We start from the raw sequence: 27,904 nt of genomic DNA, 5'->3' as shown, positions 1-27,904 counted from the left end.
GTCGGCGGAAGGGCTCTGTCCCACTTTCTTAGTTTTAGGATCACGCTCTACCCCGTCCCACCCGACTCGCAACAAGACCGGGAACAAACTGGGCAGAAAACGACGCGAGTCACAGCCCCACAGCCAGCGAGCTGCTACGGCAGCGCGATGCCGGAGGGGGGGGCGGGCCGGAAGTGACGCCGGTCACTTCCGCTTCCACGACGCCAGCACTTCCGGATTGGAAGGCAGGTGGCGACGCGCTCGGAAGGTAGGTGAAAGCGCTTTATAGTTGCTCCGGCTTTTTTCCCAGTTTGCGTGTCTGAACCGAGCGGTGTGTGGCCGCTGTCTTCATCTCCCCGGAGGCCCGCCTTTGGCCCAGGTCCCCAGGGATGGGGGTGGCGCCTGTTTTCTCCGCAGCCGCTCCAAGCCCCTCCACTCGGGAACCTCTCGTTCGTTCCTCCCTCTCAGCCCCGGAACGCCCACCCCGGGGCAGAGCAGGGTCTCCAGGGCACCCCAAAGTGGGGAGGGGATCGGGACCAGGCTTGGGCACGTCCCTGCAGGGCGGGAAGTGGTATGTTCCGAATAAGTGTGAATAAATGTATATCCATATATATCGAACGCCGGGGAACCATTTGGGAACCAGACGGACGAGAAGATCCCAGCCCTTAGGAGGCCGGTTATGTCCCAACGGAGCGAAGTGCAGTAGGGAAGCCGCTGGATTGTTGAGAAACATTGTAACGAGGAGGCGGGACCCAGAAGGGATTAGAGAAAGTGAGTTTCAAACTTAGACCAGTTATAGCGCAGAAAGGTAACGGAGGAAAGGCATTCCTGGGAAAATGAGATGCTTTTGTAAAGTCCCTGATAACGAGAAGGATCATGGTGTATTCTGGGAACGGAAAGAAGACAGGATGTCTGAAACCCAGGGAGAAATGAGAGGTGGAGAGGTAGGCATGGACTAGACTAGATCATGAAGGGCATGGTAGGTCTGTAAGGATTTGGGACTTTATCTTAAGAATAATGGGGGGATTTCCCTTGTGGCGCAGTGGTTAAGAATCCACTTGCCAGTGCAGGGGACACGGGTTCGAGCCCTGGCCCGGGAAGATCCCACATGCCTCAGAGCAGCTAAGCCCGTGCACCACAACTACTGAAGCCTGCGCTCCTAGAGCCCATGCTCTGCAACAAGAGAAGCCACGGCAATGAGAAGCCCGTGCACCACAACGAAGAGTAGCCCCCGCTTGCCGCAACTAGAGAAAGCCCACGCGCAGCAACAAAGACCCAATGCAGCCAAAAATAAATAAAATAAAATAAATAAATTTATAAAGAATAATGGAGAAGCCATAAAAAGGCTTTAGTGGGAAGTGACTATATATTTAAAACATTGTGCTGAGTTCAAGAGACCAGAAGGAGAAGCATACAAGGTATTTACAAAAAAGAAAGAAAGAAACTAATGGAAGGTAAAAATATTAAAAGGAATTATCTGATCTGTTCATTGTTATTGAGAGATCCTGAGGGAATTCTCTGGTGGTCCATTGGTTAGGACTCCGTGCTTCCACTGCAGGGGGCACGGGTTCGATCCCTGGTCGTGGAACTAAGATTCCGCCAAGCCACGCGGTGCAGCCAAAGAGAGAGAGAGAGAGATCCTGAAAGATGGGCCAGGAAAGTATCTCTTGAATTTAGTGGCTCGAAGGTCATAGCACTCTAACTGGAGCAGTCTCAGGGGGGAGTCTTGGAGGTGGAAGCTGCGAAGAGGCGGGTTAAGAAGGGGTTTGTGTGCATCTCTGGGTGACACCAGGGAGGAAGGCCTTAACCAAAGCTCTTGATGCCTCCGTTGGAGGTGAGATCCTGGGGCTGGTAGATTTGGCTTATAGGTATCGGTCCATATGTTTGTTGTTCCCCATCCTTCCAGCTAGACAATTCTTAGAGCTTCTTGACTACCTAGAAGAAAGTAGGTACCTTCTGTAGAAAATGTGCCTAAGCATTCAGACTTGAAAGACCACTGACACAGAGAGGTCTCCAGGATCTGTTGTTAAGTGAAAATAGCAAAATGCAGATCAGAATATACAGATGCTACCTCCTCTGTGAGAAAGGAGGGGAAATAAGGACAGATTATTTTGCTGTTTGAACCCTGTAAACGTATTACCTTTAGTCGCAGAGAAATAAAATCTTAAAAATTGAAACCCAGAAGCAATACGGAGCAAGGAGAGTTGTAAGACGTGTTTGTAAAATTATATTTTTAACCATGTTTTTTGCGAAGTACATTTCTATTCCTGTACTTAAACTCCAGAATGCACGTACTCTGTATAAGAATTGACATTGGAGCCTTATTAAACTTCATTCCGACTTACTGCAGAACTTGGACTTTTTGTTGGACACTAACAAGGCCCATTCAGCCTCTTTCTCAAAGAGGTGATCTTCTAGTTTGAGGTCAGTGGATACTTGATGTCCCCGCTCTGAACCACAGCTGGGCTAAATGCTACAAAAGAGAAATAGTTTGCTATGAAAGTATATCATTTGGGGAATGGGCCAAGCTCAAGGGGTCAGGAAAGGTTTCTTTCTTTTCTCTCTCTCTCTTTTTTTTTTTGGTAAATACTTAAACAGTACGTTTACATCCTTCAGTTGCTTGTTTTAACACTTGTGTTGTTTTAAAATACATTTATTTATTTATTTATTTATTTATGGCTGTGTTGGGTCTTCATTGCTGCACGCAGGCTTTCTCTAGTTGTGGCGAGCGGGGTCTACTCTTTGTTGTGGAGCACGGGCTCTAAAGCACAGGCTCAGTAGTTGTAGCACACGGGCTTAGTTGCTCTGTGGCATGTGGGATCTTCCTGGACCAGGGCTCGAACCCGTGTCCCCTGCACTGGCAAGTGGATTCTTAACCACTGCGCCACCAGGGAAGTCCTTAATGCTTGTTTTTAGGTGAAAGCAGTCTGTATTCTTGTTCTGCCCCTTGCTTTTTAAAAAGTGAACTATTTCAGTTCACTTTAAAAGAGTAGACAAATAAGAGTAGACAAAAATATAACAAACACCCCTGTACTCATTACTCCAGTTAAGAAATAAAAGATTACAGAGATAAGAGAAACTGGCTCTCTACTTGTCCCTAATCCCTGAATTTACCGGTTATAATCCCCATGCTGTATTCATAGTTTTACTACGTATGTATCCATTCAGGAAAGATACATGAAACTTTTTTTGTGTTTTAAATGTAGTATACATGACATCATAATGTATATATTCTCTTAACATAATATACACGGCCTCATAACATTTATATTCTCTTAACGTAGTATGCATGATATCATGATGTTTATATTCTTTTAAAGTTTTCTGGAAGAAGCGATGTTCAAGCCAAGCTCTGAAGGATGAAAGGAGGCAGGGGTGGGGTAGGAGACAGCGGAGAGCGGCCCAGAGAGAGGGAGTCGTGATTTATAAGACCTCAAGCCAGGGAAAGGATTGAAGCATGTTTGGGGAACCAAATAAAAAAAAGGCACGTTTAACTGGAGCACAGAGTTTGAGAGGAGAGGTAGAAGATGAGGCCGTGGGGGAACACGGGCCCCATCATGGCAGAGCACCGTTCTCAATTAACTTTTTTTTTTTTTTCCATATCATAAAGGCAGTGGAACCAGACAAGTGAATTACAGTGAGCTTGCTACGCGTTTAGAATAATAGAAAATTTATAATCATGACTCTAGGCTTGTCATTTGTCCTGCGGTTTCGTTTTTGTGTGATTTTTTTTTTTCTCCTGAGGCTAATGTTTAAAATGCTCTGCAAAAATAAACCATGTGGTTCAGTTTCCCTATAGGAATAAAATGGAAGGAGAATCAAGCAGATTGGAAACCCACACTCCAGTTTTCGTCAAGAAAAAGACTAAGCATTCTGTACATAAGGAGAGACGTGGGAGGCATCCCCGTGAAGGTTTCGGAGACTGCCCCCTGGCAAATGAACAGGCTGACATATCTAAGGGTAAAAAAAAGAGAAAGGACGCCCAGCATCTTGTTTCTTCTCCTTTGGAAAAATCAGAAATTTGCGATGAGACTGAAAAGGCCACTTCTATACCCAAAAAGAAAAAAAAGAGAAGAAAAGGTGCTTTGGGAGTCAATGAGGAAACAGGTGTTGCGTGCCTCCTGGTGGATAAAGAAAACATTGAGAACACACCAAAGAATTTTAGAAAGGATGTCGATGTCGTTTACGTTGATGTAAGCAAGGAGCAAAAGTCCACAAAAGGGCCTGAAGCAGATGAACTGCATTTAGTTACTGAGTCATGTGAAAATGAGTCAGAACTGCATGATAAAGTTCGGGAGAAAAAGCATAAAAAACATCGGAGGAAAGTTGCATCCTGTGTTGCTGTCCAGGAAAGTCTGGGTGCAAGCATCACCCTGCCCGGATCAGAACCCCAAGAGCAGAAACCCCAGCCTCCCATGGGCCAAGAAGGTGAAATTGCACAACTGCCAGTGTCTGCAGATCAAAGCAAGTCTAAGAAAAGAAAGAGGAAGCGTCCACGTGACCAGGAGTTCGAGGCCTTGCCTGCGCCTGAGAGCGCTGAGAACATACACTCAGAGGGATCGCAAGTGATTGGTGAGGTCGGCACTGCAGGGGGCAATCAGGAGTCCAGTGGCCTCAAGAAAAAGTCTAAGAAAAGGAAGAGAAGATCTGTTGATACTGCCGTGGCGCCTGGCGGTGATTTTTCAGTGCTCAGGACGAGCTCTGAGGACACGCTCTTTGATTCAGCGGAAGGTAATGGTACCTTGATTGAAGAAAGTGCGAAACCCAGGCCACAAGAGGAGAAACCCCAGGCCTGTTCGGAAGAGGTGCAGAGGTAACGTGCGGGTGTTGAGCCTTCTGATGATGTGCGTCTTGGGTGTGAAGTCTGCCCGTTACCTCTTTGTTCGGCACGGCCATAGTAAGTGGCAGAAATCATAAAGAGATAGACCATCAAATGTATAGGATGTCGTGCACATTTAACTGAGTAACTTGGCAGGTACCTTCCGTTCTTCATGTGTAAAATAAGGCAGTTAGATTCTGTTTTCACTAAGAACTATTCCAGCCCTGAAATTCTATGCATAAGTTTAGAAAGAATTTTAAGACCCCACAGTTACCTTGTCTGTATGTACAGAGATAGGAGAAAGGATCAGAGAACTTAGAATGTTACGGAACAAGAAAAAAACTTGAATTAGGGTTCTCCTTAATAAAAGAAATTTAGATATCGTTACTTATATAATTATCATTTAAGTATACTGGCCGGTGAATAGATGCAGGAATTTTTTTAAAGCACTTTATTTCAGTTCCTGGGAGTTGGGACAGGTTTTCTCCCCATTTCTACTCTGTGACTTTCTTACATTTGCTAGATTGTCCTGGCTTAAAGTAGTTTCACGTAGAAGTTAAATGGCAGAGGGCCCAACTCACATCATCCTCTGTGCCATCTCATTGGGGACATTTTTAGATCACTGATAACGAGGCAGGAATGTTCTCGGCCTGTGGTTCTTAACTTGTATGGGGCTGTGGACCTGTGAAAGCTGTTGACCCTTTGCTCAGACAAATGCATACAGTTTTGTTTTTGTTTTGTTTCAGTTTCCTGTCTGGGTGGTTAGCTGATGCAGTTGACTAAGAGCAGCTTTGGACATCTGGCAGAAAGTTTGTGGGAATGAATTAGTGATAGATACATAGAAAACTATGTTTTCTTTATACTGCGGAGGGGAAAATATGTGGCTGTTGTTAACTGCAAGGAAGCAATTGTAACATGTAAACCCTGAATGTTGACTTAACTAATTAGTAACCATTATTATAAAACATAACTCGTGGAGGTGGGGGAGGTGTCTTGAGTATCCATGGGCATAGAAGAGGGCTGAGCTTATTAGGAAGTCAATATCTGAAACAATAAAGTTGAGAAATAGTAACATAAGAAGCAATGCCTGGTGGAAATAGGGCTTAGGGCAACATGTTTACCTTCCAGGCAGCCTCTGAGGTGTATCCAAGTTAGTAAAGCTACATTAAAGAGTTCAGACATCACAGACTGAATCAACTCCAAGATCCCAGCTTTAATGCTGTTGTAGTCAAAGGGAGAGTCACTGTAAGAAAAGAATCTGAAAGCCATTAGGGCACGTGACCTGTCAATGTTAATCAATCCAGTTTTTCTCCTTAGATTAGAACCTACAAATGAAGAAGAAAGCAATTTGGAGTCGGCTAAAGATCCTGAAACCAAATATTTATCTGAAGATTCGAGAGATTCAGATAATTCAGACGTGGATTTGGGTTCCGCTGTGAGGCAGCTCCAGGAGTTCATCCCTGATATTAAGGAGAGGGCTGCCACTACAATTAAGCGAATGTATCGGGATGACCTGGGACGCTTTAAAGAATTTAAAGCCCAGGGTAAGCTTGTGGAACTTGAATATTTGTTGAACTTTTCTATATGCGTAAATAACCCTGACTTTCTTCTGTGAGCGATTCAGATTTATAGATTCACAAAAAGCATCCCTTAGCTACTTTCAGCTTTATCTCCTTCCAGAATCGTTATCTGCACTGTAAAATTACCAAAATGAAGTGCACTAGTTTTCCTCTTCTTTGCCCAACTTCTGGTAGGGGAGGCGAGGAAAAACGGGGCTAACGGATCCAGGTGATCCACAGACTGGAAGATCAAGCCTGGAAGAAGAGGGGGAGGAGCTTAAGTGGTTGAGGCACTGGGAGGGGGGCACAAGTGAAATCAAATTAAAACACGCATATCAACATCATCAGCTTTGATGAGGTGTAATTTCAAGGATATTAATTTGAGGGTGAGCTGGTTGTAGTGGGCCTGGCTTCAGGCAACACCCAGCTTGGTCTCCTTCTTGATTTCACTGTGTTACAAGAACCTCCCAGAAAGCTTACTGGATTTCAGAATGAACTACAAATGTAAGGCTGTGTACTGCAAGTGAGCAGTACTTACTGATGAGTATCTGCTGTATAAGGCCCAGTGCCACTGGTCATTGAAAAAAGTAAAAAGAGGGGCCTTAGCCTTATGGAATTAATCATGTTGATAAGATTAGTTTTTTTAAAAAATAGACAAATTGATCAAGGAAAAACACAATTTATAGAGCAATATCTATAGAAGGACCCCATTTTATTTCTGTATTCTATGTTGAAATTTTTATGAGTATGTATTTTATAAAAGATTTTTAAAATAAGTCTAAGATGAGGAAAATGTACTGTGTAATGCAGTCAATAATAATGAGACTTGAGTGCTTTGAGTTATGACGAGGAATAGAACGTAAGTTGCAGTGACATTGTCCCCACCCCCCCCCAATATATATACATAGAGAATATACAGGTTCATGTTTGTGCCAACCAGCTCCCAGCACTGCCTTGGGGGGAGGAGGAGCAGAGGAGAGTGAAGGGGGGGCCTTCTTTTAAACTTTTATTTCAATACTGTTTGAATTTTTAGTAAATATCTATTACTGTTAATTTATTTTTTAAATAACTGTGTAAAAAGGAATTGATGACACAAGAAAGGTCACATTGGAGTGGGATGACCAGGGAAGACTTTGGGAGGACACTGTGGCTTAGGCCGAACTCTGCAGGAGAGCGAATGTCAAGGGCACAAGCAGGGGCTGCTCCCCGACAGGTGGGGAGGAGCTGACGGGTGCTGTTGTAATTGCTAAAGACCAAACGTTGGTTCGCTCTCATTCATTGTTGACAGTTGTGTACCTTTTTCTTCTGCCCCAAATCCTAGGTGTCGCTATTAAATTTGGCAAGTTTTCTGTGAAGGAAAATAAGCAGTTAGAGAAAAACGTGCAAGAATTTCTGTCTCTGACAGGAATCGAGAATGCTGACAAGCTGCTGTATACAGACAGATACCCAGAGGAGAAATCTCTAATCACCGACTTAAAAAGAAAATACTCGTTTAGATTGCACATTGGTAAGTTTATAACTGTGGCCGCCCTGACCACCCATAGCCTTCCAGCCTTACGCAGATAACCACGGTGAGTATTGAGCACAGTGTCTGGCCCGTCCAGTACATGCAGTGCATGTTAGCTGCTGCTACGTTAATAGTATTTTTATTGCCAGCCTATACGTTCAGGGATTTGGAATGTGTTCATGTCTCCCAAGAATAGTGCTTTTACAGATTTTCTAACAAATTAGATGATCAGCTTCCAGCTTTCCTACTTGGTAACAATTACGGTTTTGGTTTCTCTTCATGTCCTCTATTGTGTATTTTTTGCATATACTGCACAAAAGTACTCTGGTATACACCAGAGTCTCTGAGGTTTTTTAAGTAGAGCCATATTTGTGCTTTGAGCTGGAACCCTCCTCTTGGAGGTAGCCTGGGGATGTTAGAAGGTCATGAAGCAATGTAGGTTTGGACTGGAAAAAAAAATCTCTCTTGAATTTAAAGAGGATAATTTCTTAGGTGGAATGCACACAGGAAAACAGAACAATGAGCCCCTGCTGGGGGATCCTTTCATCTTTAGAGTGGCAAAGCAGGAAAAAGCTTATTCATTTGGAAAGGTTTTTTGTTTATCTTATGGAGAACTGCTGGCATGTGTCCTCCACCTCTGCGCCCCTTCCTCCTAATCCAGATTATGTTAAAATCCCTTTGCCTAATAAGGGTCTTTTCCATGAACTTAGTAGACCAGAAGCTAGAGCCTCTACATACTAAGCATCTAGTTTTCAGAGATCGCCAAGGAAACGGGATTTTGTATATCTGCTCCCCAAGACGGCTTTCTGCGGGACATAGGAAACCGCAACCTCCACCTGGGGTCTAGGATAGCGCGTGTTGTAAAAAGGGGCCCTTCTGGGTTTCTTTTATAATTGCGACCGCATTTCATGCCACGCTCTGGTTGTCCCTCTGACCACCTCTCTTCCGTCTTTAGGTAAGGGCATTGCCCGGCCCTGGAAACTCGTATACTATCGAGCAAAGAAGATGTTTGATGTCAACAATTACAAAGGCAGGTAAGAAAAAACTTGAGCGGAGCATTTCTCTCGTCTTTGCTGATACTGTAAATCAAAACGTACACAACAAAATCGTGAAGAGTTTCGTGCGTGAAACCAGATGTGTCGTCAGGTGTATGTCTCCAAAGACCCTTTCGGTTTCCACCTCTTGAATAAATCTTCTGTCATCTTCCCATTTCTAAATCCCTGGCGTTTACTTTATGCTTTCATTTTAGCATTCCCCATGCACTGCCTCTTACCGTTACCCATGCAGTTTTCTCAGCAGTCTCCCAAGTTGTAAGCTCCTTGTGAACCCAGACATTCCTTCTCAGTGTGATGTGTGCCCTTCAGCACTGAGCCCAGTGCTTTGGGCTTTCAGTAAATATTTGAAGGTGGGAGTGAGCACTTGTGTGAGGTCATTTAAGTGTGATTCGGTAGCATCAATGCAGAGCTTCATGTGGCAGTAGCCATTCTCTCCTCCCTTTTTTCCTAAATAAAATACCCAATTATGGTCTGTTTCCAACATTCCAAATAAAACAAATGTAGACCGAGCGTCAGTGGTGGGTAAGCACTCTGCTTAAGGACAAAAGGATGAGGGAGAAAGCATCAGCTCCTACCCTTGAGGGCCCAGACAGCCACCTAGGGCTCAACTACTGATCTCACTTCCAGGAGGCAGATGGAGTGAATCTGGCAGGGCCAGTTGGGTCCTACTTAGCACCGTGATTTTAAATCAGGACATAGGTACTATCAGAACTTAACATTGATATGACCTTGGCTTCTTTTTAAAAATTTTTACCAAAAGAAAATAAACCTGAAGTAGAGGAAAGGTGCCTCCACACAGACTGAAACCTGCCCTCCCTTTTTCCCAAGCCCCCGCTGTGTAGTTTAAGGAAATTCACTAAAGGTGACATTTTAAATGGGACCAAAAAGGTGCTTTTGGTAAATGAATGAGGTAACATGTTTTTCTACCTGTTACATCACTGTGGGAAATGACATTTTTCGAATAATGAAAGTCTCATTCTGATAATAAAGTTCATTCATTGGTACCATATTATTTGTGTTGTGATGACCACTTACCCTTAAAGTATTTTTCCAACTTAAGGAACTCTTAAGTGAAAAAACCATAGAAAGTCAAAAATCAAAGAATTGTAAGGCTCCAAGGGGCCATGGAGGTCAGTACACCTGATTCCTCATTTTTGTACACTCTGTTTTTCTCTCATGTCCTCTTTTTTGTTGCTTCAAGGGTACCTTTAAGTCGTGTTTTAAATCTCAGGAAGACCCTGCTTGCCTTGTAAAGGAAACTGCTAAAAAGCTTGATTCTTAATGGTGAAGGATTTCGCGTCTCTATTCACCATGCTCTGCATTTTAGGTACATTTCTGAGAATGTTAGGATCTTACTGTCCCACGGTAGTTGTGGATCACCCTCATTAGAAATGGTTAGTATTTTACTAGGGCTGCTTTTGTGTTGCATTAGTAATAACATAAACTACCGCTTCTGGCCCCTCTTCCTCCCCCCAAAAAGGAATTATAAAATGTCATAAAGATGGCTTTTTCTTCCCTTAAACATTTAAGATGTTTAATCTCAAAATCCACATATATTACAGTGCACTTTAGTTCTTTTCTTTTAATATATTTGCTTTTATGTGGGATTCCTACATCTTTACTTCCTTAAACTGTGACAGATTTGTGCTAAGGCATCTGTCACATCTTTTTTTCTTAATGACAGCTGTCCTTTTTCTTTGGCTGCGTTGGGTCTTCGTCGTTGCGCACGGGCTTTCTCTAGTTGCAGTGAGCAGGGGCTACTCTTCGTTGCAGTGTGTGGGCTTCTCATTGCAGTGGCTTCTCTTGTTGCGGGGCACGGGCTTTAGGCGCACGGGCTTCAGTAGTTGTGGCTCGCAGGCTCAGTAGTTGTGGCGCACAGGCTTAGTTGCTCCGCGGCATGTGGGATTTTCCCAGACTAGGGATCGAACCCCTGTCCCCTGCATTGGCAGGCGGATTCTTAACCACTGCGCCACCAGGGAAGTCCATGTCACATCTTTATTGAGCATCTGTTGTCTGTCAAGCGTTACGGGTACCAAAGTGTAGAAAACTGACAGGGTCCCTGCCCTCCGAGGACTTCCCCTCCAGAGCTGTGCTGTCCATCCTTGCGACCACCAGCCTCACGTGGCCATGGAGCACTTGAACTATGGTTAGTCCAAGCTGAGATGTGCTGAAGAGTGACGTATGCAATGAACTTAGAAGGCTTGTTGTGGAGAAGAGAATGTAAAGTATCTCATTCATACTTTTCAGTTCTGATTACATGTTGAAATGGCTGCATTTTAAATATATTGAGTTAAATAAAATATGTTATTAATTCATTAAAACTAAATAAAATTAGGGACTTCCTTGGCGGTCCAGTGGTTAAGACTCCGTGCTTCCACTGCAGGGGGCGTGGGTTCAGTCCTTGGTTTGGGAACTAAGATTCCACATGTCGCATGCTGCCGCCAAAAAAAAAACCCAAAAACGTGGAAGGCAGAGTGGAATGGTGGAAAGTGGTCCTTGGTGATTTGATTGAGCTCCTGGATTAAGCTAACCCTAGGGCCCACCTGTATCTGGACTTTTCAATTGCGTGAGCCAATAAATTATCTTAAAAAAAACTAAATAAAATTAATTTTCACATGACCACTAGAAAATTCTAAATGACATCTGTGGCTCATATTTCCATTGGCCAGTGGTGGCCTAGACGAAGAGTCAGATAAACCAGGGAAGCCAGGAGTGTACAGTTGCCAGTGGTGACGGGCAGTGAGAGAGCAGCAGAGTGTCCTGTGGGAGAGGACAGCAGGGCACCTCCAGCCCAGGTGGTCAGGGAAGCCCTCTCTGAAGATGCACCATTTAAGCTGCTTCTGAAGAGCTTGCAGGAGCTTTCCAGCGGTGGAGGGAGGCCATTCCCACCACAGGTCCAGAGGCTGCGAGGTGAGAAAGGCCGATAAGGCCCATGGGGCTGAACTTAGGGAGCGCTGAGCTTTGCAGGCACAGTCAGAAGTTTGGGTTTTATTGTGTGAAGCCTTTATGGGTTTGGCTGGGGAATAGCATGATCGGATTATTTGCCCTGGCCTCTGTGTAAGTGAGCCAGGGAGTGCGGTGACTGACTTACAGGATGCTCATGGTTGCGATGCCGAGGCAGGAAGTGTCTGGGCGTGGGTCCTCGGTAGGACTGCGCTGAGCTGGTTTCCTGACAGCCCGCCCTACACGGCTTCTCCCAGCGTCGCAGCATGCTGCCGTGAGAATAGTGGTTTTAAGCTTGTGGTTAATGCTCAGCTGTGATCTGTTTTCCCTTCCTCTAAGGTATAGCAAAGGAGATACCGAGAAGCTAAAGATATACCAGTCCCTCCATGGAAACGACTGGAAAAAGATTGGTGAGATGGTGTCTCGAAGTAGCCTCTCTGTGGCCCTGAAGTTCTCCCAGATCAGCAGTCGTAAGTCGTGGTCTCTAGAGCCCGCTTGGGTGAACGAATCAGCCCAGAACGGCCCAGGGCCCAGGCATCACTGCAGGCCTATGGCCTATCTTCTGAGAGAGTCATCACTTTTTCAGCCATTCTCTTACTGATTCATTTATTTCTTCATGCATATTGATGCAACCTATATTCACCAGACTGATTTCTGCCACACCTTATTTCAGTAGCTTTCAGTGTGACTCTAACTGCCAGGTAAACTGAAACCCACTCAGCCGGTGGGCAGGAGAGCCTGGGCCACCAAGGTCCCTTACCCAAGGTGGCCAGGGAAACCATCACAGGGAGGGCCTGTTAGTCAGGGACGTTTCCCAAAACCAGTGTCAGTCATCTCTTGTCTCTTCTCCTCTTTCATAAAAAGCTTCCTTGGTTATATTCTTCACATTAAAAAGTCCCCAGTTGCTTTCAGAAGACAGTCCTTAGTGGGTGTTAGCTTCAGCCCAGAGGCTCACGTGCTCCGGCCCTGCAGGCAGAGCCGTGCAGCGGGTCCCAGGCAGGTGTCTGCATGTCCGCACATGGTGAACTCTGAGGTGGTGGAGACCACGCCTTTTGTGCCACCAACTCCGGCCACCGGTGCCATGTGAAGACTCAGCGCAGCCAATTCTGCCAGTTTCCAAGAAGTAAAGCAAACATCTGGATTTGCATGTGTGTGTGAAATCAAGATCTTTTTTTCTTGGGACTCTCTTTTTTTAAATAAATAAATTTATTTATTTATTTATTTATTTATGGCTGCGTTGGGTCTTCGTTGCTGCGTGCGGGCTTTCTCTAGTTGCAGTGAGCAGGGGCTACTCGTCGTTGCGGTGCGCGGGCTTCTCAGTGCGGTGGCTTCTCTTGTTGTGGAGCACGGGCTCTAGGTGTGCAGGCTTCAGTAGTTGTGGCTCACGGACTCTAGAGTGCAGGCTCAGTAGATGTGGCTTATGGGCTTAGTTGCTCAGCGGCATGTGGGATCTTCCCGGACCAGGGATCGAACCTGTGTCCCCTGCATTGGCAGGTGGATTCTTAACCACTGCACCACCAGGGAAAGCCCTCTTGGGATTCTTTTGATTTTTAAATATTCATTCAAATTGTTACTGGGGAAATAGTAACAATAACATTCTGTAGGCCAAATCAAAGATACTTGTAGCCTGCCAGTTTGCGGCCCCTTCCTTAGCATGACTGTGAGCATCTAGACAAGAAGAGTGAATCGTAGAAGCTTTTGACGCCCTGCACCAAGGACTGGCTTTAGGAATTCACAGGTGCCGGGACTTCCCTGGTGGTTCAGTGGTTGAGAATCCACGCTTCCACTTCAGGGGACGCGAGTTCGATCCCTGGTCGGGGAACTAGGATCCCACATGCCGCAAGGCAACTAAGCCCACGCTCCGCAACCAGAGAGAAACCTGCGCGCCACAACGAAGGTCCTACGTGCTGCAGCTAAGGCCGAACACAGCCAAATAAATTTTTAAAAATTAAAAAAAAATAGAAAGTTTCATGAGTGCAAAATATTAAAAAAAAAAAGAAGAAAAAAAGAAATTCACAGGTGCCTTCTTCATCAAGTACTGTGGTGGCGTCACTGCAGCTGTTAATGTCACTCCAGAAACTCTTGGGGAGAGTTATGTATATAACATGAAAGTCGTTTGGTTATTCTCTTCCCACTAAATGTTTGGAAGCCTCACCATTTCCTGCAGGAGGTATTACTCTTAGAAACAGGAAGAACAGCTTTTTCGAAGTTAAAAAAAAGATTGCTTTAAGAAAGGTTTTTTTTTTTTGCAGTTGGTTTTGTGTGTGTGTGTGTGTGTGTGTGTGTGTATGTGTGTGTGAGATTGGTTCTTAAAAAGAATCTATGGCCACTTTCGTGGTTTCATTTTGATTTGCATGTAACTGATAGTTTTTTTTGTTTTTTTTTTTGTTTTGTTTGGCTGCGTTGGGTCTTCATTGCTGTGCGTGGGCTTTCTCTAGTTGTGGCGAGCGGGGGCTACTCTCTCTTGCGGTGTATGGGCTTCTCATTGCAGTGGCTTCTCTTGTTGCAGAGCACGGGCTCTAGGCACGCAGGCTTCAGTAGTTGTGGCATACGGGCTCAGTAGTTCTGACATGCGGGCTCTAGAGCACAGGCTTAATAGTTGTGGCACATGGGCTTAGTTGCTTCACGGCATGTGGGACCTTCCTGGACCAGGGCTTGAACCCGTGTCCCCTGCGTGGGCAGGCGGATTCTTAACCACTGCACCACCAGGGAAGTCCATAACTGATAGTTTTATGTTTGTGTAATTGAGATGTTGCCCATTGTCTTCTGAAAAGTGTCTGATTTATCTTTTTGTTTTTAAAGACTTTATTTTGGGACTTCCCTGGTGGTCCAGTGGTAAAGAATCCTCCTTCTGATGCAGGGGACACTGGTCGGGGAACTAAGATCCCACATACCGCGGGGCAGCTAAGCCCGCGCTCCACACCTGCTGAGCTCACGCGCCCTGTAGCTCATGTGCCGCAAACTACAGGGGCCATGCACCACAACTAGAGAGAGAAAACTCACACACCACAACTAGAGAGAAGCCCGTGCACCACAACAAAGAGCCCGCGCTGCAACAAAAGATCCCACATGCCTCAACAAAGATCCCATGTACCGCAACTAAGACCCAACGCAGCCAAAAAAATAAAGAAAATAAATAAATTTAAAAAAAAAAAGACTATTTTTCTAGAGCAGCTTTGGGTTCACAGTTAAAGTGAAAGGAAGGTACAAAGACTTCCTACTTAGCCCCTGCACTACACGTGCACAGCACACCCCCATTCTCAACACCCCCCGCGGAGTGGTCCATTTGTTACAATCCATGAAGCTACCTTGACACATCTTAACCCCCCAGAGTCCACAGTCCACATTAGGGTTCACTCTTGGTGTTGTACCTTCTGTGGGTTTGGAGAGATGTCCAATGACGGATATCCATCATTATCATTTTGCTGTTAATATATTGTGTTTGAAAGCAAATAGATTAGCAACTTCAAGACCATCCTTTTATGTCAACAGAAAGAAATCATGGTGCTTGGAGCAAGACGGAGACCCGGAAACTAATCAAAGCTGTTGAAGAAGTGATTCTAAAGAAAATGTCTCCCCAGGAGCTAAACGAGATGGATTCTAAACTCCAAGAGAATCCTGAAGGCCGCCTGTCAATTGTTCGGGAAAAACTCTACAAAGGCATATCCTGGGTAGAAGTGGAGGCTAAAGTGGAAACCAGGAATTGGATGCAGTGTAAAAGTAAGTGGTAAGTTTGAGGCTTCTTACGTAAATTTCAACAAGATGCATTCCCTGGCCCTCCCTCAGCAACTTCCGGAGAGGGGTGGACTGCTGAGGTTACTAAGAATATCTGTAACTGCCACGTGGAAAGCCTTAGAGTAGGTCAAGAGTGATCCTCTCTAATCCGCTACTCCGACCACTTCAATATTAATAGGTGATTTAAGTTAGCATTTAACCAGCCCTGATTCATTGTGTGGCTTCTTCACAAAGAACTTGAACCTTTTTATTCTATTTATTTATTTATTTAATTGAAGTATAGTTGATTTCCAATGTTGTGTTAGTTTCTGGTGTACTAAAGTGATTCAGTTATGCATATATATTATGTTTTTATTCTTTTCCAATATAATTTATTACAAGATATTGAATACAGTTTCCTGTGCTGTACAGTAGGACCTTGTTGTTTATCTATTTTGTATATAGTAGTTTGTATCTGCTAATCTGCAATTTCAAATTTATTCCTGCCCCCTTTCCCCTTTGGTAACCATAAGTTTGTTTTCTGTCTCTGTGAGTCTGTTTCTGTTTTGTAAACAGAACTTGAATCTTCTTAATATTGAATATTGACTTCTGGTTTCTTCACTCTGTCCCTTTCTTCATAAAACAAGGTTGTTACCTATTTATAGCATGAAAAAAAATACAAAATTAACGTCTGAACATTTAGGAGGGAAATCACAAGCGTAGTGATCAGTAATGGCTCCACCTTTTTACTTTAGCTTTCGAATTCAGCGGTTCCTCTGTCTTCATCCAAAGCAGGGCAGTCATACTCTTCATCCTAGAACATCTTTAGGCACATCCATCACGAAGAAGTAGTTTCAGTCCAGATCTTGCTGCACGTTCTTTGCCTGATGTAGCTTTTCCCAGCCCTGGAGGGTTTCCGAGCTAACTTTCAGCTGCAACATGACAGCTTGAAGCAGTGGTTCTACAGCCCATGACCCAGACCTCCTGCATAAAGGGGGCTCCATCATCTTGACCATTAAAGAAGAATGAAATCCAGAGTGGGCGTGTTGTATGTTAAAAGCAAACGCCTAGATTACACTGTGTATTGTTTATATACCTTACAGTTCTGCTCTAGAGTATTTATTTTACTAGAAGACTACCCTCAGGAAATAAGCTCCAAAGGACAGATAATGTTTGGTGCGGGGGGGAAGTGTGTAATATGGAGGAACCAGAGCCCTTTCTACCCCTATATCTTAGACTTAAAAAAAGAAGGAGTGGGGCCTTCCCTGGTGGCGCAGTGGTTAAGAATCTACTTGCCAATGCAGGGGACACGGGTTCAAAGCCCTGGTCTGGGAAGATCCCCCACGCCGCGGAGCAACTAAGCCCGTGCGCCACAACTACTGAGCCTGCGCTCTAGAGCCCGTGAGCCACAACTACTGAGCCCGCGTGCCACAGCTACTGAAGCCCACGTGCCTAGAGCCCGTGCTCTGCAACAAGAGAGGCCACTGCAATGAGAAGCCCGTGCACCGCAACGAAGAGTAGCCCCCGCTCGCCACAACTAAAGAAAGCCCGTGTGCAGCAACGAAGACCCAACACAGCCAAAAATAATTAAATAATTAATTAATTAATTAATTTTTTAAAAAGGAGTGGGTTATAAAGCCTCAGTTGGAAGATGATATGTCAGTGTCTTAACAGGGAAATGATGAAGGGGAGCCGTGCTTCAGAATCAGCATAATTAAATAACATGCAAGGGTTCTTTTTTAATTTGAAGAAAAAAGTAGGAAACTTGAACACTGAACATAGATTTACTTCATGAAACATTGAAATGGCGTCAATGGGTACATTTCAAACCAGTGAAGGTGGGCGGCTATTAGTAAAAACAGTGTCAGTTTCTGTGTGAGTGCGTCATGCACCTCCCTTCTCAAGAAAGTAAATGTCACAGCTCATGATCTGTCCATCAGATTGTGACAAATGTCACTCTTCAAGAGAAGCACTTTTTAAATATTTTTATTTGGGCTGCTGCTCTCATTAGGAACTTCAGGGAACCCTTTCCCTCAGCCATGAACTTTGGACCTTCGAGGAATCATTGAATCATTGATCACTTTACTAAATCTGTGTAATTTGGTGTTTCAGCACTTGTAATGGTAATAAGAGCAATGTCTCTCTGTTTTATAAGCAAGCAAAAATAAATTGAGTTTACACAGCGCCCTTTAGCACCTGCAAGCAGGCTTATTCTTCCCCCACCCCCCGCCTTTTTTTTAACTGTTTATTATGGAAATTGTGTAACACACACCAACTTAGAACTCCTTGTATCCATCATTCATTTTCAATAACCATCAACTTTCTATCTCTTTATTTACCCTTTCCCATTTAAAAAAAAAAAAAAGGTATATTCTTGATGGTGGTAAATGTTAGCAGTGATGAGTTGCGAAAGTTATGAAGTGGTTCTGAATAAGGACAATTTAAATGAGGCAAACAAAGGACATTTTAATGGAAACTTTACCCCTGAAAATAAACTGTTTTTCTTTCCTTCAATGTAGGACGGAAATTCTAACCAAGAGGATGACAAATGGTCGGGACGTATACCGGGGAGTTAATGCCCTACAGGCCAAGATCAACCTCATTGAAAGGTACAGAAATAGAAAGTGACGATATTTTACATGTTTTTCTCTCTAGCCAAAGAGTAGTTGTTAAACAGCAGAATCTGCAGTAAGATTACCACGGTTCATATTCCTGTTCCAGCACTTTCTACGTGCATGACCTTGGACGTGTTTCCTACCTTTCTAGGTCTTGGTTTGTTCATCTTAAATGAGGATGATGATAATAGTACCTGCCTCTTAGTGTTATTGGGAGAAGAAATGAAATAAGGCCTGTAAAACGTAGCATGCCCTCAATCAACATAGCTGTTTTAGTCTTTAAGGCTTTCACATAGACATTGCTTACTTGTGTCCATTGGAAAATGGAGGTAAATACTTCAGGCCGAGCCCTGCTGCTCTCTAGCACGTGTTAGTTGGTGTCACTGCTGCTTGGTCTTTCATTTTGTCTTTGAGCTCCTGGTCCGTGCAGGGTCCTCCCTCCCCTGATGGACAGGGAGACATGGACCTGTTTTACAAAGTCTACGAGTCTACTGGACCTGGGCTTGTGTCCAGTGAGGAACAGCAAAGAGCACAAGAAACCTTTGGATTCTGGCCGCCCTGTCCAGCTGCATTGTTCTTGCGCTCTGTCAGGAAGCCTGCTTCTCCTTCACTGGTGGGCTTCCTCGTTCTCCACGCTGGCCTGGCTGGGGTTGCCTTCCCCTTTTCTCCTCTACCAGAGAGACAGCAGAGACCAGCAGGGCCAAGGAGGGCATCTCACGTCAGGCAGGCCTGGGTTCCAATGTGGGTACCGCCTATGAGTCATGAAACCTTGAGCCAATGACTCGAGCTCTCAGCCCTGATTCCTGGCCTGTGGAAAGGACATAATCCCCCAGCTTCATCAGGTGGTGTTGAGGGTAAATGGATTAGTGGGTATCAAGGTCTTAACCCAGTGTCTGTCACATAGTAAGTGCTGAGTACACATGTGTACTGCTCTTGTGTGTCTACATTGAATGGTGAAGTTGTGTCTTTGTTTGGTTGGTTGGTTGGTTTTTTTTTGTTTTTTGTTTTAAACAAGACTGTGTGGTTTTAATTTATTTATTTTATTTTATTTTTATTTTTTTATTTTTATTTTTGGCTGTGTTGGGTCTTCGTTTCTGTGTGAGGGCTTTCTCTAGTTGCGGCAAGCGGGGGCCACTCTTCATCGCAGTGCGCAGGCCTCTCACTATCGCGGCCTCTCTTGTTGCGGAGCACAGGCTCCAGACACGCAGGCTCAGTAGTTGTGGCTCATGGGCTTAGTTGCTCCGCGGCATGTGAGATCTTCCCAGACCAGGGCTCGAACCCGTGTCCCCTGCATTGGCAGGCAGATTCAACCACTGCGCCACCAGGGAAGCCCAGTTGGTTGGTTTTTAATACTTTATTTATTTATTTGGTTGCACCATGTCTTAGTTGCAGCAGGCGGGCTCCTTAGTTGTGGCATGCAGACTCCTAGTTGCAGCATACATGTGGGATCTAGTTCCCTGACCAGGGATCGAACCCAGGCCCCCTGCATTGGGAGTGTGGAGTCTTAACCACTGTTCCACCAGGGAAGTCCCTGTGTTGTTTTTTTTTTTTAACTGAAGTATAGTTGATTTACAATGTTGTGTTTAACCTTTGCCGTACAGCAAAGTGACTCAGTTATACATATATATATTCTTTTTCATATTTCATTCTTTTCTATTATGGTTTATCACAGCATATTGAATATAGTTCCTTGTGAAGTTGTGTTTTTTACTAGGCTTGGTGGGAGATGCAAAGGGCTCAGGAGGAAGAACGGTGATTTTTTCGTCTGTAGCTCACCCCATGACCTTGGGCTGACCTTGGGTTAGCATGCCAGTGACACTGGGCCTGTGTAACAAGGGAGCTGGAACAGGGCTGAACACGCTGAGGCCTCCCAGCTCTTAATATTCTGCGAGTCCATGAAGATGTCCATCATGTTGATTTTTGGCTTGAAAACTTAATTTCTATTTTTTCTCATAGGTTGTATGAAACAAACGTGGAAGATGTTAATGAAATAGACTGGGAAGATCTTGCTAGCACCATAGGGTAAGGCCATTTGTTTAATATTAATATCAAGCTAATGAAAAAATCAGAGAGGAGTTCTAATAAATGACTGCCTCTCAGATTTGAAGAACAGGACTGAAATTCCTGCTGCCTATGGAACTCATCTATAAATTGTATTTGTGTATGTATGTATTGGGAACCCCCTGTCTAAGTACCGGACCAGGTAAATCAGACCAACCCTCCCTCCGCTCCAACCACTACCTCCACCCCAAGACACCTGAGAAGAGTGAATGAAATGCGTGCAGAGGCTCTTAAAAGCTTCAAGGAGCACGCCGGCTATGACTGGGACGAAGAACCCACGGTCCCTTTGCCCCTAATTAGCCTTTTACCGTTTGCCACGTTGACTTTATCATGCCTCCCTCCCTCCCTCTCCTGCTCCCTTCTACAAGGGAATGGGATTCTTTCCCTTAACCGTTTCAGTGTTAGTGGTGGACGACACGTCCTCAGCAAGGCTGTTATTCTGCATCAGCACAGTGATCCTACTGAGGGCACCTGACACTGATGCACTGCTATTGTCTAAAACACAGTCCCCATGCAAATTTCACCCATCGTCCCGTCATGTCCTTTATAGCACTTTCCCCCTGATTTAAGATCCAGTCCAGGATCTGTCTCCTTAGTGTCTTCTAATCCACAGAGTTCTTCTGCCTTTGTTTTTGTTTCTTTTTTTTTTTTTTTAATGATTGGAGTATAGTTGATTTACAATGTTTCAGGTGTACAGCAAAATGATTCCATTATAGATTCGTTTCTGTTATAGATTTTTAAAAATTTATTTATTATCTTATTTATTTATTTTTGGCTGCGTTGGGTCTTCATGGCTGCGTGTGGGCTTTCTCTAGTTGGGGCGAGCGGGGGCTACTCTTCGTTGTGGCGCGCTGGCTTCTCATTGTGGTGGCTTCTCTTATTGCAGAGCACGGGCTCTGGGCGCGTGGGCTCAGTAGTTGTGGCTCGCGGGCTCTAGAGCACAGGCTCAGTAGTTGTGGTGCACGGGCTTAGTTGCTCTGTGGCATGTGGGATCTTTCCAGACCAGGGCTTGAACCCGTGTCCCCTGCAGTGGCAGGCGGATTCTTAGCCACTGCGCCACCAGGGAAGTCCCTCCATTATAGGTTATTACAAGATATTGAATATAGTCCCCTGTGCTATACACTAGGTCCTTGTTGTTTATCTATTCTATATACAGTAGTGTGTATCTGTTAATGCCTTTGTCTTCTATGACATTGAAATTGTGGGAAAATACAGGCTAGTCATTCTGGAGAACTTGCCTCAGTTGGGGAGTTTGTCGGATGCTTCCTCACCATTAGATTCGGGTTTTGTATTTTACGTGGGAATCAGTCACGGGGGAGGCTGTGTCTCTGTCACCAGGTCACATCCCATCATGAGGCATGTGGTTCTGATTCTGATCCCCTGGCTCTGGCGGCCTCTGCCACACTGCCCCACTGTAGAAAAGTAAGTTTTTCTCTTGGTGAAAAGAAATGGCCACGGGGAGATATTTTGAGACCACATCAAGCTCCTGTTCCTCTTCGGGTTTCCCTCAGTGGTTTTGGTGTGCTGTTCATTTGCATTTCTCATCTGAGGAGTGAGATTTCATCAGCTGTCGCTGTCTGCCTTCACCGCTACGGTCCTTGCGTTTTCAACCAGTTCCTGCCACTGGAGGAGAGGCCACCACTCTGAAGACCTGAATTCACTGCTGGCCAAGCGAGGGAGAGCTGGCTGGCAAAGCACAGTCCCTCTAAGCAAAGCGAATTGTTGAGCATCGCGGGGCTCAGGGGTTGGTGGGCTTTGGGAGGTGGGGATGTTGAGGGACCGTCTGGCCTTTAGTTTGGGAAGGGTGCTGAGGGGAACAGGGCTGCCGCGGCCTGGCTGCGTTTCAGAAACGTGGCTGCTGGCGTGAGGTTGTCACTGATCCATTAGGAGGGGTGTGAACTGGTTCTGCTGCTTGGTTATTTACACCTCCGGATAATGGACAAAGAACAATCTGTCCTTTTTTTTTTTTTTTTTAACTTGGAGAATTGGAATCTTTTCGTGGCAGGCCCTGTTGGGAGTCACAGACACATGCCCGTGGTTCCAAACCCTTTCCTCTTCTAGCTCGTCTCAGGGGTGGGGCACCAGCTCTTGGGTTTGTGGGTCCCTGAGAGGGGAGGGTGTTAGGGGCTTTGAAGGAAGGGTATCCTGCTGTGTACCCCACCAGCTCCCATGCTAAGAAGTATTCTTGTCGACAGGTCCCTCCCTTTGTAATATCCAACCGCTTTTGAAAAATCTGACTTTTCCAATAAATGTGTATCTTGTGACATTGCCTCAGATCACATTTCTTAAATTAAAATGGGTTTTTAATGATTTTAAGTAGAATTATATACTTAAATATTGATTGTTCTGGTTAAGGTTTAGAAATCTCAAAGCTGTAAAACAGACATCATGGCATCCAGTCAAATACCATTGGAAATAGTACATCCTTAAAGTTTTAATAATGAATTAAAACAGTGAAAATAATTAAATTAAAAGTTCGGTCTCTTCAGGTTCTTTAAGCCTCCCTTGTGAATTATTTAGGCAGGATTTTAAAGAAAGCATCTCTACCTAATGAGATGTAACACCTACTATCTGGACATGTTTGAAAATGTCCAGATCAGTTATTGTTACTTCTTGAAGCCTGAGCTTTGATCTGCAGAACAGCCTGGGCGCAGGGCGCTGTGGGAAGAGGGAAGGCATAGATGCCCTAGAACTTGGGCTTTGCAGTCAGATGGACCGGGCGTCAAGTCCTGGGACTCTGCTCATAATTTAGCCAGCCTTGGGTAGGTCATTCCCTCACTTGCCTCTGCGTCGCGGTTTCCTCATCTGCGAAGTGGTTTAACAGGACCGTGATGAGGACAACAGTAAGGAGACAGTGCGTGGCACACGGTGCACGTGCAGCGGGCAGCTGCTGCCATGAAGACGTAGAAAGAGCCCAACCGTCTTGTACTTCCACATACGTAGCAGATCCAATTATTCCCACTAATCATATAACAACTAGATTAATTAATTACTGAAACAAATATGCCATGCTTTTATGGCTTAGGAAGTGAGTGCCCAGGAAGTGAAGTTAGTGATTTTCACTGTAAAAAAATATTTAAGATGTGGTTGTTTCCGTCCTACTTATTGTAAATGGAAAATGGATTTGACTCTCCAGAATATCGTAAGCATCCACTTTATTTAGCTTTGTAAAGTAAAAAATCCAGACCCCTGCCTTTGCACTGTGACAAATATATAGTTATCCTAAATGTAGTGGTTAAGAGTGTAGGATTTGTGAAATGTTGCCATTGGCAGCAACGTGGATGGACCTAGAGATGATCATACTAAGTGAAGTAAGCCACACAGAGAAAGACAAATATCATATGATATCAATTATATGTGGAATCTTAAAAAACTGATACAAATGAACTTATTTACAAAACACAAATAGACTCACAGACATAGAGAACAGACTTATGGTTACCAAAGGGTTAGCGGGAGGGAGGTAGGGGGATAAATTAGGAGTCTTGGATTAACATATACACACTACTGTATATAAAATACATAAACAATATGGACCTACTGCATAGCACAGGGAACTATACTCAATATCTTGTAATAATCTATAATGGAAAAAAATCTGAAAAAATAATATATATATATATATATGTATAACTGAATCTTTCTGCTGTACCCTTGAAACTAACACGTTATAAATTAACTATACTTCCATTTAAAAAAAAACTGATATCAAAAAAAAAAAGAAAAAAGTAGAATTTGGAGTGGACCCAATTGAAGTCCCAGCCCTTCCCCCCTCATTCACTGTAAGATCTTGGCCATCTTCTCTCGGTTTCCCCATCTCCAAAACGAGGGATAAGCGTAGGAGCCCCCTCGCAGAGTGGTCGTGAGGGTTATTTGTTGCTTTGCGGAGAGCCCTCAGGGTGGGGCTGAAGACAATGTTAGCATCAGCCCCTGTGAGCTAGTGTTACACCTTGTCTTCCCAACTGGTAGTTTAGATTATTCTAGTTTAGACAGAATCCGTCTTGTTGGACTGCTGTTTTTCTTCCTTTTGTGTGTGTGTGTTTAACCAGATGAACAATAGCTTTTCACGTGTGTCTTATTTTTCACATGTATAGACATGAGGATTAAGAAAGCTACTTAGGTCTGTAGACCACCCCTCAATCAATGCACTTAGTACACAGGACTGAAATGATTAATTTTTAAACTGCCACTAACTTTTTGACACCTTTTCCTTTCTAAAGGGATGTTCCTCCATCTTATGTCCAAACTAAATTTTATAAGCTGAAAGCTACCTGTGTTCCCTTTTGGCAGAAGAAGACTTTTCCAGGTCAGTATTTTCGATATCTGAATAGTTAAAAACACAGCATGTGGGGACACACGCTGGTAGTGTGACCTTGGGTAGTGACTTCTGGGAACCTCAGATTCTTCAAATGGAAAACGGTGAAAATTGGCAAATTATAACCCCTACCTGACAGGACTTTCAAAAGTACTAAATGAGATAATGAGCTTGAAAAGGGTGGTCACCAGGCCACCGGGCGTTTAGCAAGCACTGGGTGAGTAGCTGCGAGTGTTTCTGGATTGCACAGCACACGTGCTCACATGCACACGCTCACACCACATGCCTGCACACACACTGATCCACAAAAAACTGGAGATACAGTTTCTTCTCTGCAGCCATTTGTAGGTGGTTTACATATGTAATTCCCAAACCCGGACTATCACAGTCAGGTGGGCAACTTGGGGAAAAGATACATACCTGGGTCTCATCCCAGACCCAGTCGATCCTAGTCTCTAGTCTGGGTGCAGAGGCTAGATTTTTCTCTAACAAGCTCACAAGTGAGTCGCCAGTGGCCTGCCCAGCATCATTGTTTGGGAACCGCTGGTTCGGGTAACACCCCGCCCTGCAGTGTGTGACAAAATGCTCCTTGCGTTCAGCAGACACCACTTCCTGGGTTTGAATCCTGGCTTCACCCTCCTGACTCTATGACTTTGGATGAGTTTTATAATGTCTTTATGCCTCATTTGAAAAACGGGTGAACAATAGTGCCTACCTCATAGGATTTTTGAGAGGATTGAATGAGTGACTATGAATAAAGCAGTTAGAGCCAGGTCTTGCACACAGTAATGCCAGTAGCAATGCGTTGTCGTCGTCCGCGCCCTCCGTCCTTTGACCTTGGGAAGAGGCTTTGTCAGATCATCTCAAGATTCAATTTCTTTTCTTTAGAGATTATAGACTACCTTTATGAGACTAGTCTACCGTTGCTTAAAGAAAAATTAGAGAAGAAGATGGAGAAAAAAGGGACTGAGATCCAGACCCCGGCCACCCCCAAGCCAGTCTTCCTGTTTCGAGACATCTTTTATTGTGACGATGACAGTGAGGGAGAAGATGGAGATGAAAAATGTTAAGCGGCTGATACTCTCTCTTGTCCATTTTTCTAGGTCTGGTTGTGTTTATATACGTGTCAATAAAGCTATTTTCACTATTGATTTTACTGAAGAAGGTGCAACAGCCAAAGGAAGGGTATGAAAATAATAACATTGTGGAACATTAAAAATTGATTCACATTTCATATTCAAGTTTGTCTGAATGTGGAAAGAAAGGCGAGTGCATGAGTAGATTTAATATTTTCTGTGCTATTAAGTTGAAAATAATTACAACTAATGGTTTTCATACAACAACAGGATCCCAAGTCCCTCTAATGGCAGCAGAGGTTAGTCATGTCCAATGAACTTTTTTTGGCTGCGCCACATGGTTTATGGGATCTTAGTTCCCCACCAGGGATTGAACCCAGGCCTTCGGCAGTGAAAGCACAGAGTCCTAACCCCTGGACCGCTAGGGAATTCCCCCAGTGAACATTTTCATGATGTGGATTCAACTATACGTGCATTCAGCAAAAAAGAGAACGTTAACAATTTTAATAATGCATGCCGTTTTGCTTTCTGTTTTTCAGTTGTTTAGATGTATATGTTAGCGTGTGTGCGTATTAGGTAAGTGGTACAGGGAAGTTTGTGTTCCCGCAAACTGGTTTCGGTTCCCATGTGCCTGTCATGGTGTGCCTATCTCATCTTCCTGAGTGTGATTCTAGTGTTTAAAGATAGGTATTTTTCATACAAGATGCCCTCTCAAAGCCAGTCACAGAATTCATCTGGTGTTTAACTGGAAAAAACAAAGAAACCAGCAATCTCTTCCATTGCTTCTGGAAAAACTGCCTCTGTTAGACTTCCCTTGCTGGCAAGGGAAATAAAGTGCCCAGGCTTCTAGCCTCATCTGTACAGGGGAGAACATAGAAAGGAAGGTGTGGGTGAGTAATATCCCATACAGTGAGGCCACCCTCTGTGCCAAGGTGCAGCACCCCTGTCTCCTGAGTGTAGCATCATGATGTGTGATGTTGGTTAATTCATCCACAAAGCTAGACATTCTTCCAAGCTTGCCGTCCTCAGAGAAGGAAGAATACAGAGAAACAAGTTGAGGAGTCCTCATTCACCAGTATATCCACAGCACCTATCATGGTGTTGTGCAAATAATAGATACTCGATAAATATTCAGGGAACAAATGAGTATTTTCTTTTTAAAAATTAATTTATTTATTTTTGGCTGTGTTGGGTCTTCGTTGCTGCACGCAGGCTTTCTCTGGTTGCGGAGAGCAGGGGCTACTCTTCATTGCAGTGCGCGGGCTTCTCACTCCGGTTGCTTCTCTTATTGTGGAGCACGGGCTATAGGTATGCAGGCTTCAGTAGTTGTGGCCCGTGGGCTCATTACTTTTGGTGCACGGGCTTAGTTGCTCCGCAGCATGTGGGATCTTCCTGGACCAGGAGTTGAACCCGTGTCCCCTGCATTGGCAGGCGGATTCTTAACCACTGCGCCACCAGGGAAGTCCCAGAACAAATGAATATTTTCTTTTTAACAAGCATTTTGCCTTTAGTCACCTCCATCTATCTGTCAAACATACCAATCTCCAGGCTGATGGGAATATAAGTTACATGTTCCTTTTGGAGGACAATCTGGTAGAATACATCAAAGCCTTAAGAATGTACATATTCTGAGATCCAGCAATTTCACTTCTAGGACCTAAAGAAATAATAGAACTAGTGTAAAAGAATGGCACATTTATAATATGAAAACTAGAAAAATATGAATGGTCTTTAATAGGAAATTTACTATATATGATGGTATATTCCTAGAATGGAACATTAGGCAGTAATTAAAAATGATAATGAGGGACTTCTTCCCAGGTGATGCAGTGGTTAAGAATCCGCCTGCCAATGCAGGGGACACGGGTTCGATCCCCGGTCTGGGAAGATCCCACATGCCGCAGAGCAACTAAGCCCATGCACCATAACTACTGAGCCTGCGCTCTAGAGCCCGCGGGCCACAACTACTGAGCCTGCGTGCCACAACTACCGAGCCTGCGTGCCACAACTACTGAAGCCCGCGTGCCTAGAGCCCGTGCTCCACAACAAGAGAAGCCACTGCAATGAGAAGCCCGCGCACCACAACGAAGAGTAGCCCCTGCTCGCAGCAACTAGAGAAAGCCCACGCATGGCAATGAAGACCCAACACAGCCATAAATAAATAGATAAATAAATTTAAAAAATTTTAAATGATGATAAATTTGGTTAACATACAAGGTAAACAATATCATCAACTAAAATACATACTGTTTTTCATTCAG

General features: G+C 44.3%; 1 protein-coding gene across 6 annotated transcripts; it reads left to right on the top strand.

Annotated features, from left to right (window-relative positions):
• The first annotated feature begins 173 nt into the window (after positions 1-173).
• Positions 174-25,801, top strand: TTF1 (transcription termination factor 1). 6 transcript variants are annotated; one of them, XM_082400742.1, is made up of 11 exons: positions 174-247; positions 3,768-4,792; positions 6,116-6,342; positions 7,679-7,864; positions 8,820-8,898; positions 12,202-12,332; positions 15,355-15,589; positions 18,096-18,185; positions 20,148-20,213; positions 24,473-24,558; positions 25,671-25,801. In XM_082400742.1, the coding sequence occupies exons 2-11, from the start codon at positions 3,786-3,788 to the stop codon at positions 25,781-25,783; spliced, it is 2,220 nt and encodes a 739-aa protein (XP_082256868.1). In that variant the 5' UTR covers positions 174-247; positions 3,768-3,785; the 3' UTR covers positions 25,784-25,801. The 6 variants fall into 6 exon arrangements, 5 of the variants coding, with proteins under 5 accessions (XP_082256868.1, XP_082256870.1, XP_082256869.1 ...); XM_082400741.1 differs by having other exon boundaries at positions 175-247; positions 25,456-25,714; XM_082400744.1 differs by lacking the exons at positions 24,473-24,558; positions 25,671-25,801 and adding an exon at positions 21,803-24,466.
• Positions 25,802-27,904: the final 2,103 nt, after the last annotated feature.

This window comes from Balaenoptera borealis (assembly GCF_965194805.1).
Source record: "Balaenoptera borealis genome assembly, chromosome: 8".
Taxonomy (NCBI): domain Eukaryota; kingdom Metazoa; phylum Chordata; class Mammalia; order Artiodactyla; family Balaenopteridae; genus Balaenoptera; species Balaenoptera borealis.
The sequence above is the reverse complement of the archived record's forward strand: the minus strand, read 5'-3'. Positions and strand labels throughout refer to the sequence as shown.